At 38.2% G+C, this 11,456-nt stretch overlaps 1 protein-coding gene across 1 annotated transcript in view; it reads right to left on the bottom strand.

Moving 5' to 3' along the window:
• Positions 1 to 10,909, bottom strand: part of LOC127450506 (ras-related protein Rab-5C) — a 30,189-nt gene extending 19,280 nt beyond the window's left edge. Inside the window, exons 1-2 of the mRNA XM_051714691.1 lie at positions 10,774 to 10,909; positions 418 to 764 (exon numbers count right to left, since the gene is read on the bottom strand). Coding sequence (XP_051570651.1) covers positions 418 to 586 — 169 coding nt within the window. The 5' untranslated portion in view covers positions 587 to 764; positions 10,774 to 10,909. The remainder of the gene's footprint in view (positions 1 to 417; positions 765 to 10,773) is intronic.
• Positions 10,910 to 11,456: the final 547 nt, after the last annotated feature.

Below are 11,456 nucleotides of genomic sequence, written 5' to 3' on the forward strand. Positions count from 1 at the left end.
TCGGTATGAGACCACCTCATCCAGAGGTCTCGGACTGATTGTTTTGGTGCAGATCCGAATGCAACTGCAATGTACATATATGCCTAAACTAACCGAACTAACGGAGAAAATGCAACAGGTTCCGAAACAAACGCTCCAAAAGAGCCAGGTGTGAAAACGGCCGTAGTTATTAGAATCATAGTGATATGTTTACGTGCTCCTTGTTGTGACCAACATGATTTTTAAATGACCTGTTTTTGCAGCTTGGTTTCCATTAATAAGATAATTGGGAGGAATATTTGTATTGTGAATGTAGGAGTGTTTCTAAATAGTATATAAAATGATAGTATTTAAAAAAGAGCTAATAAAATCCTGTTTCACACATGTGCTAAAAATGCCTAAATAATCTGTCACAACCACAAACATGCACGCACTAACCTCCGATGGTGCTCTCCTGGTACTCGTGGAACTGGCCCTTGACAAAGCGCAGCACCAGGCTGGACTTGCCCACGGCAGACTCTCCGAGTAAGACCAGTTTAAACTGGCAGATTTTGTTCCCGACGGGGGCGGCACCATTGGTCCGCGCTGGTCCACCTCGCCCCGCCATGCGACAGGCCGGACAGAGGAGAGAAGAGGGCTGGCTTGATCTGAGAGGGAAAGGGGTCCTGAACCAGGATCAATGGAGCTCAGGGGAGGACAGGGCCAACAGAGAGAGAGAGAGAGATAGAGAAAGGGAGAGCAGGGGAGAAAAAGATGGATATCTGGCCCCTACGGGATGAATAAACCTAGAGAAAAAGAAAGAAAGTTCAGCAAATCACAATCTGTACAGATACAGGCCTAAATGGACATGAACAAAACGCTGGTCTATGATGCTCACACATTGAGGGAACGGAAAGGACGAAGTTATTACAGGTCGTTAGGCTCCTAACGAGCGTGGGGGAAGGGGTTGTAACACAACAACTCCTTTAAAACAGCCATCACACCATGCCACCGTACTAACCATTAACCAGCCACCCCATAATGCTCACTGCATCAAAACAATCCACTTTACAAATACCGTCCACACTGTGCAGCAATTACTGGTAAAAGCACTGATACGAAAACATACAAGATAACAGTGTGTCATTTCACATGTACGCTAACCTATTTCCTAAATACCCTGCTTTAATCAGTGATCCTGAATTATCTGCACCATATCGACTGATAAGATGCTGAAAACAGGTCAGGACCTGAGCTGTTATTTCAGCCTGTTGTTGTGTATTTCTGTTTATCGGAGTGACACATAAACCCACAATTAGCTCTGCTTGGAGAGTCGCACTGTGGACAACAGACTGTGGTGTCGTGTTTATTTTGCTTTCAGATAAATAAATTGCAGGAGTGAAAAACACTTCTCAACTCCTAACTTATTTTGATCCAAAACTGTTTCAGTGTTAAGTTTAGGCTAGTTTATTACAGACTTCTATGGAGTCTCTGAGGTCAGACTTACAGTAGTCTACAGTCATTAACACATCTGACAGTACAAACGTGAACGAGAATAAACGTGACTATAAAAAAAAAAAAAAGACACAGAAAGGGAAAAACTCAGTCCGAGTTCATTATTTCAAGCTTGTTAGAGCTAGATACACCTAAGATAAGTCCACCCTCATGCTGTCTTAAACTCGAATGGCTTTCTTCTGCGGAACACAGATATATAGTGAATAAGGACCTACATTTTGGTATCGTGTCAGAAGACTTTGATTAAACCACTCGAGTCATATGGATTACTTTTATGCAGACTTTGTTCTTTTTGGAGCTTGAAAGTTTTCATCCCCATTGACTTACATTGTACGGACAAAAAAACATCATTCATCCTTCAAAATATCTTCGTTAGTGTTCCACCGAAGAAAGTTATATGAGTTTGAGATGGCATGAGGGTGAGAAAATAATGAGCAATGAACTATCCCTTTCAGGCCTTTTCTATTCAGAGTTCAATTACTTAAGGCATTTGTCCATCTGCACTGTTTTTCAATTGTTTTTCTATGTAAACAAGTGTGTCGCCTGTGCCACGTCTCGCGCAGGAGCGCCATGTTTGTTTTTTGTTTGTTTTTTAGATGCAGTGTCAAGTTAAAAAGTACTTCAATTTTAAAAACGTATCTCGAGACGCCAGAGGTTAGATCCATTTGTCTGTGCTGCCCAACGGAACTGAAAAAATAATTAATGTGTGAAACTAATGCCATTGGTTGGGCAAATGTTGTTGTGTCCGATTGGTCATCCAGCGGGCATCCTTTTGGGAAAATTATCCTAAAAATTTATTATTTGCATATTAAAGGGACAGGTCACCCAAAAATGAAAATTCTCATCATTAGTAACCCTCATGCCATCCTAGATGTGTATGACTTTTTTTTCTTCTGCTGAATGCAAAAAGAAAGATTTCTCAGCTCTGTAGGTGGCAAATGAATGGTGTTTGAGCATTTGAAGCTCCAAAAAGGAGATCAAGTCAGCATGAACATAATCCATCAGACTCCTGTGGTTTAATCAATATCTTCTGAAGTGATCCAGTCAGTCTGAAGTCAGAATAGACTCAAATATAACTCCTTTTTAACTGTGCATCTAACCATTGATCATGATTTCAAGACCAGTTACACTTCCTAGTGCATGACGTATGCACACTGCGCTAGATGGTACCACAGGTAGTGTCATCGAGCTTGAAATCATGATCACTGAAGAGACTGCTGTCAAGATGTACATGGAGTTATATTTTGGTCTGTTCTCAACCAAAACCATTTGGATCAATTCAGAAGATATTACATAAGGATTATGTTTATGCTGACTTTGCATGCTTTTGGAGCTTCAAAGTCCTAATCACCATTCTTATGCATTGTATGGACCTACAGAGCGGATATATTCTTCTAAAAATCTTTGTTTGTGTTCTGCAAAAGAAACAAAATCATACACATCTGGAATGGCATGAGGATGAGTAAATGATTGAATTTTCATTTTTGGGTGAACTATCCCTTTAAACTGGGATGGGAGAAAGTATTTTCTAATGTGAATGGCTTACAGGCCACCTGTAAAGAAACTCAAGAAAAGGCCAATCAAAGAAATAAAAAGTGATTATGGAGCAGGCGATGTCGCTGCCAAAATTAAGCCTTGAGGTTCAGTCTAATCCAAGGCATGTGACTGAGGTTTAGAATCACACTCTCTCTCTCTCTCTCTCTCTCTCCACACACACACACACACACACACACACACATACACAAATCATTTCTGCAAACTACATCTTTCCCATGTCATTCAATACACCTTTAACAAAGAAAGTGGGAAAAAAATAATAACTAGAAACCCAGTATGTGGCAAAACCACACTGGCGAGCAATTCTCACAATGAGGCCAATGAAGGCTCAAACTATAGGAATGATTGCGCCAGAGGGTAGATGGGGAAAGAGAGAGCATGTTTATGAAATATTTATGATTTTCATATGCTCTGCTTTATTGCATCTTAACAGGGCTATTAACGAAAGGACTGGGCATCTCGTAAGCATACGGACAGACTGGAACATAAGCCAAAAATAAATAAAAAAACCTCTACACATCATAATTATTTTTTGCAGTTATAGGGGATTTTATAGACTCTTTCATGACATCAAAGTAGCTCTCTTCCTTCAGTGCAATGTAATGCCACTCTGTTCTGAAACCAAGTGAGCAAACCAGATCACGTCAGAGATGAAACTCCAAAGAAGCACTCAACAAAATACGGCAGTAATTTCCTGGAATCTCACCTAGGACAAACCCTTCTTATCTATTGCTATTAGAATTAGCACCATCGGATTCACTTCCTGTTATCTTTGGGGGAAACCATCATCATGTTGACACTTGTGCCAACATGTGTCTTTCGGAATTGCTGTCACCAGCATTCCAGTGATTGTGGCTCATTTCCTCCTTAAGGGAAACCACATTGTACATGCTGAATATATAGTTCTGGGTGCATATACACAAGTCCATCAAAAACAGTTGCGAGAACACAAACTGTAGTTTGATTACAATCCCTACCCCCATCAAACATCATTCATTGAGAGGGAGGGTTTAATCAGTAAGAGTGGAAGTCCGAAATGCTTTCAGGAAACTGACCAGCTGGAAGGAAATCGCATGCATCTACAATATAAGACTGCAACTGGCCTGAGCATTTAACGAATGACTGAGAGGGTGTGTAAGTGTAACAGAAGATTGTTGATAGAAGATGAAGTCGTTGTCATCTTGTAGAGCAATCACAAAGATAACGACACACCCAACGGCCTGCCTGAAGCCTAGAAGGTTGAACTGACGCCATCAACAGCTGCCCTCATTAATAATACAACTTAACAGATGCTATTAAGTGCATCTTACAACAAAAAGCAACTCATAGTGGAGCATTCCATGTTTGCTCTTTGTCAGAAAATGTCTTTCATCTCTCTTTTTTGTGTAGTCAAATGATCATTTAAGTAATCCACTTTGTGCATCAATTGTTCCTGTTCATTAAAGCAACTTTATCTTTAGTTCAGACACAGTGGGCTCTATTTTCATGAGTGCGCAAAGGACAATGCGCTACGTCTTATAACATTTTCTAATTTTAAGTGCAATTTTCGCACCAGCCTGAAAAATAGGTCATTGCGCTAAGACGTTTCAAAAGCAGGTCTGTTTTCAGAGCAAAGTTCAAACTCAGTTCTTGCATTTGCAGTTTGGATATTCCACCAACAGGTGGTAAAGTTCATGTGAAAACTCTGAAAATATAGTGGAAAAAAATGTATTATGTCCCTGACGATCAGAGTTGTAACCATCTTATGAAACAAATATTAATGAGATTTGTGTTAAACTATCTATAAGTCATGGTTTATTTTTAAATTATTATGTTTATATTTACAATTGTATTTATGATCTAATTTGTAATGGCATTTTTCCACCTGTTGTCATAGAGTGATTTTTAAGTCACTGCAAAAGGTGCTGGACACAGAAGTTGGAGAGGATAAAATGTTTGGATTTGGTATATGATTTTTTTTTCTTTTTTTCTTTTACCATTTCATTATTTTGAGTGTAATTGAATTTAGAAATATTTTTGGTTTAATTTTTTCATGTTTCAATAAATTTATTTAATTGATCAAAATCGACCGGTAGAAGTGAAGTATCACCATTAGGCCTAATACTAGCCATGATTTGTGTGTCATTAGATGAAAATTATAATTAATACTTAGATTCTCAATCATTTAAGGGAGCGTTTATCCAAATCCTGACGAGAATAAAATTTTCTACACATATAAAAGGATCGTGTCCATATTTCTATTATTCTAATTCATTGCATACAGTCCATTTACACTACCAAATTCTTATGAATGTGCTGTCTTTGTTTATATCGCTGGTGCTTGAGGGAATGGACTATATAATAGGACAAAGATGCTGTAATAACTGGAGAAGAACCTCTGAATTAAAATGAACTTGACCCAGCCCATTAGCACACTTAGAGTGTGATTTTGCAAACCCATTTGCACTTAAACTTAGTGCATGCTTGTACGAAAATACCAGAACATCATGGTCATACCCATTGACTTTGCACTTATGACTTATGGCATAGCACTGCGCTTGGCGCTAGAGCCCTTAAAATAGGGCCCAGCAGGTGGTTTGTATTTTTCCACCTAAACATAGTCCGGTGGTCTGAAACATTACTCTATGTGTCAGGTCTTCACTCAGACCTGAAGACTTTCGTTGACCAGGCTGTTTTCAGATGTAAAACATAACATATCATAAATAGATGAAAACATTTAACATTTGATTGTGGAAATAACCTTGATCACACCCTTGTTTCTCATGAAACACTCAATTCACAAGTCACCCACAGTATGAGTCATTAGTTAAAGGAGCAATATTTAGCTTTCCTCATTAGAATCTAATGAGGAAAGAAACATCTAATTTGATTGTTTTATTGGAAGTAACACACAAACAGCCTTCTTGATGACAAATAAAGCCTCGAGCTGTTCTCAAGCATGCTTGGAGAAGCCACTCTGCTTTTCAGAGCAGAACTAGTAGATGAAAGCAATATTCTCTTCCTGTTTGTTCACATGCATTGACAGCCACAACAAGAAAGCTGCCAGCATTAAAGGAACAGTTCACCCAAAAATTAAAATTTGCTGATATTTTACTCACCCTCAGGCCATCCAAGATGTATCTGAGTTTATTTCTTCATCACAACAGAATTTAAGATTTTTAGAATTTCATTTCAGGCCTCTCCTTTAAACAATGCAAGTGAATGTCCTCCATTTTTTGATGGTCCAAAATGCATATTTAGGGTGCATCAAAATAATCCACACGACTCCAGTCGACAAATAAAGTTCTTCTGAACCCAAACAATTGATTATTTTTTTAGAAACAAAACAATACTTATATACTTTTTAACTACAAATGTTCGCTTCCGTACATCTCTGTGACGCACGCTCATGAGAGATGACGTAAGCTCATTGGTAAGGTCACGCGTCATTTGGAGGAGGCAGGAAGCGCGTCATTGTTTACAAGAGAAGGAGCGCTGTACAAAAGTTTAATTGTCTTTGCTGAAGATTTGTATTCGTATAAGTGTATTGTTCAAAATGGTCGTTTGGTGTGTGTATCCTGGAAGCTTCAACCTTCAGAAACCTCAAAGAAAATGCATGCTGGGAAAAATATAAATTTTTCATCGATTGCCTATACATGATCATGAGCGACTGAAGCTCTAGCATATTGTGCTGAACCTGGATATCAGTACACTCCTACATTCTCTCAAATATTGGAGGGTGTGCAGTGAATATTTTACCCCCGAGTATTTCAGACCATCGAAAGAAACAAAGGATCGATATCTGAATTCATCAGCTGTGCCCGTGCTGTTTTTCCAGCAAACTCAGGTATGTGTAAAAACGTTGTCATTGTCACGCCTCCCTCGGGCTCTGCACCTCCCTCAGCGCTCCGCTCCTCATCACCCGAATTCTAATTCACCTCACCTGCACTTAGTTCTCTCACTCATCACTGCCTGCATAAATAACTCACCTTCACGCCACTTCACTGTCAAGTCTCACACAAAGGACTCGCAGTGTTTATTTACCTGTCTGTATTTGCTCTTGATCTTCATTGATCTGTTTTGTGCTTACCCTGTTGTTTCGCCTGTTACCTCTTCTTCAGTTTGTGAAGCTTCTCTTCTGTGTGATATCACCATTGATCTCACTGTGTAAACGCTGTAAATCCTGTGAATCTCAGTAAATGCTCTCGCACTTGGTTTCACTAACTAGAACTTGTGTGGCTTGAATTCTTGACGGTCATATAGCCTATATATTTCTGTTAAAAGAAAAGGCACAAGTAGAAAATGCAACGACATTGCTCCAAAATAAAGGATGATTATTTACTGCAGTAATGGTTTTTTATTATTATTATTATTTGGAAATTATTTTTTTTAATTTTATATTGTTTTGAAATTCTTTTGGACTGTTTTGGTTTGTGAATGCCGCTTCGTCTTTGCTCTGTACAAGTTTCTCTTGTAAACAATGACGCAGTTCCTGCCTCCTCCTCCATGTGACCTTACCAACGAGCTTACGTCATCACTCTCATGAGCGTGCATCACAGAGATGTACGGAAGTGAACATTTGTAGTTAAGAAGTATATAAGTATTGTTTTGTTTCTAAAAATAATCAATTATTTGGGTTCAGAAGAACTTTATTTGTCGCCTGAATTCGTGTGGATTATTTTGATGCACCCTAAATATGCATTTGGGACCGTCAAAAAATGGAGGACATTCACTTGCATTGTTTAGAGGAGAGGCCTGAAATGAAATCCTAAAAATCTTAAATTCTGTTGTGATGAAGAAATAAACTCGGATACATCTTGGATGGCCTGAGGGCGGGTAAATTAGCAGCAAATTTTCATTTTTGGGTGAACTGTTCCTTTAACTTAATTCATTAAAAGTATATTTTCATTGCAATGATGCGTCTATGCATTTTATATTCAGTTGTATTGTATGCCACCTACATGAAAGGGATCATTAACTTGTCCTCATGTTCTTCCTCATGCAAACCCGTATGACTTTCCTTCTTCCATGGAAAACAAAAGGAGGTGTTAGGCAGAATGTTAGCCACCATGTGTCACCATTCCCTTTCATTGCATATTTTATTTTTTATTTTATACAATGAAAGTGAATAGTGACTAAGGCTAACATTCTGCCTAACATAGAAACCCTAACAACATTAGGTGAGTAAATGATGACCATTTTTATTTTTGGGTAAACTATTCCTTCAAGCAATGTTAAGTATATCACTACATGTGAGATTTTGTAAGTCAGAATATAACACAATGTCCCTCCCCTACATATATCGAAACAGCATTCGGGCTGTTTAACATCAACGGAAAAGTAAAGTTGTTTTAGAAGAGAAGCAAGTTATTAATTAATTTTGATGAAAGATTATGAAGACAAACATTTTTATTTTGGAATATCAAGCACGGATGATTTGCACCAAAGAAGACCAGGAATGTTTATATAAGACATAGGGTTAATTTTGAATTCATGTTGACTTCGAGTCTGCTCTGCAATGGTTATCATTCACTACATTTTATTCCTCCGAGACAATAAGATTATGAAACTCTTAAGGGGATATTTACAGTGGGTCACTTCACACGGATTGCTATCCGATTGAATAAGCACATTGTATTTACACTTGACCACATAAATGTGTCTCCTCCAAACGGATTTAAATCCAAACTTGAATTCCTGCGCTATATGCAAATAAAACTGTTTACTTCTGTTATTATGATAATGCAGGGCAGCGAATTTAAAAGATGTGACTTATTATTTGATTCCAGGTGACTTTGCCCAGTGCACGCTGTGTATTTTTCCCCTCAGGGTTTGTCGTAGGTATGATGCGTCATGTGCATCACATGCATTTATTGTCAGTGTTCAGTTTCAGTTTCGTCAGCGATCTGCATCAAATAAATGAACAAAAACAAAAGATCGGTCTCTCCTACAAGGTGTATCCATTTCTTAATTTGTTATTATTTATAGAGCAATGCGAGCCATATGAAGAAACTTCTTTTAAAGTCAAAAAAGACAAAGCGAGAGAAAAAAAATGGTGCACTGTTTCTCCCAGATGCAGCTGAAATTTAATCTGAGCTCCAAAGCAACATTTCGAGCAGTATATTCATTATTTTACTGTAGTACCTGAATTTGCTGAGGATGCTTCTCATCTGAGTCCCTGCATGTTGATCTCAGACACAGTGAAAAAGATCTGCTAAGTTCTAGTGCTCGTGTAAGTATCTGCTTTTTTCAAATTCAGTCTGAACAGTTATTTCCTTTTATAAGCCGCTAATAACCGGCAAAATTTAAACTCTTCTTTTAGCTCAGCATTTGATTGACAGGTGATGGGTGGTCCTTCGCAGCTGTCCAGGATGGATAAGCGTTTCCACCTCAAATGTGATGTTCACGTGCATTTTTGACTACTTTCCTATGTGGTTTTTGTGATCTGATCACAAAAAGTTTTAGACCCCATTTCCACCTGTTTTTAGCATTGACCACTTGATCACCCGAAACTCACCTTAATACCAGGTGTAAACGTGGTCAGAGTAAAGCAGGTTTCAGCAGTCATTAGTGCATCAAGTGCTTCTACTGAACAAAGGTTTTCTTTGCACTGTGCAAGACAGTGAATAGGTGTTACACAAGTGCATTTAAAATCCTCACTGTATCAAAGGTTAACATTTAACACTGACAGTATCACTTCTTAAACTCATGGGTTATGAAAACACGTGACACGACCAACAATAAAGATAGTCTGCTCTATTACTAGCATCACTCATCAGTTTCTTTGAATAACTATTTTAAGTTGAGTAATCATTGTTACTAGCTCTTAAATTGAGTACAATTATTCCTCGCCTGTAAAACATTGACTATATAGGCTCTTGAAAAGAATGAATGCATAGAAAACTTTGCCAATCCCATCCGAACAGCTTTCATTTCAAATGTCAATGTATTTGTTTGATCTTATGTGATGACTCGCCTAGTTGACCTGTCAATCAATCCTCCTCAGGCCATAAAATAAACACATAGCGTATAACCTTTGACCTCAATGAGCGATAGGGTGTTAATTTCTACTTTTTTTACCATGTAAATATAATCTTACTAAATGACACTCAACGGAAGAATGAGGCTGGTCATTTTTAATTTCTGGGCAGCGTCGAAGATCAAGAGCCACACAGCCAATTACTGACTTCCTCATGAAGGCCGATGTCTTTCACTTCTGATATCTGCCTACGGGTATTCAACTGAAAGCCGGCGTTCATGCGACACAAAAACGGGCAGGGCTACAGAAAAGTTTTCGGAAGCGATGTAAAAAGCATGTAGGAAAATGTTTGGAGAAGTAACGCTCATCTTATCGTAATACAATCGGCGCTTAGTGACATCACTGAGGGACGCGTGACGGCTGCATAACAGAAGTCCGTTTGAAAAAAGCCCTGAAGAAAGATAGCACAACTGTAGATAAAAATGTAGATCTGTTGATCGAGTATCTTATCAAACACCCAAAAGCAGAAGCAACCTGACACACACACGCGTACACATTCACACACAAATATGAGCCTTCGCAACTGCACTCAGCTTTTGACAAATGACTCATAAATTGAATAAAATAGGCACATAGAAGTCTAAATTATTCCGTTTTAATGTCGTCCAAGGAACCGTCGCGAGCATCGGCTAACAGTCCTGTCAGTTCGTCTGGATCAGTAAACAACGACAGATGAACAGACAACAATAACCATCATATCAGAACCAAAATTAGACAGCAGTTACCTTTAGATGTGAGCGCGGCTGGCTTTCTCTTTCTCTCTCTACTCTTTGGATGACAGGCTGAGTGAAAATTCCCTTGCAGCCGCCTGAAGCGTCTCCTGTTGACAGACCTTGGCCTTCACTTCCGCTTTGAGGGATGAACTTCCGTGATACGCCTTCGTCCGATGAGGCGGAGCTTATTTTTGATAGACGTGGGAGTGACCAATTAAAACGCGGTCAAATTATTCGTCCACAACATCGCAAACATTTACACGTTTACTTGTTGTACAAGTTCTATGGCTTTACTACAAGTGTATTCTACTCATTTCATTTTTTTTTAATCAAAATATTTGTATATAATTTTATAATGTAACACAATGATAATATGATTTCACCTGTGAGTCCAACGCGATTCTTTTGAAAACGAAAAATGAATTCCGTTTGATCTCTTGACTTTGATAACCTTAATTAATAAAATGGACATTCTTAACCGAATATAAATCATTCTGTAATATTTAAGCAGTGTTGGGGAGTAATGGAATACATGTAACGGGATTACGTATTTAAAATACAAAATATAAGTAACTGTATTCCACTACAGTTACAATTTAAATCATTGCTAATTAGAATACAGTTACATTCAAAAAGTATTTTGATTACTGAAGAGATTACTTTGCATTTTATAGTCATTTCTTTCATTTAATATT

This window comes from Myxocyprinus asiaticus, chromosome 13, assembly GCF_019703515.2.
Source record: "Myxocyprinus asiaticus isolate MX2 ecotype Aquarium Trade chromosome 13, UBuf_Myxa_2, whole genome shotgun sequence".
NCBI classification, from domain to species: domain Eukaryota; kingdom Metazoa; phylum Chordata; class Actinopteri; order Cypriniformes; family Catostomidae; genus Myxocyprinus; species Myxocyprinus asiaticus.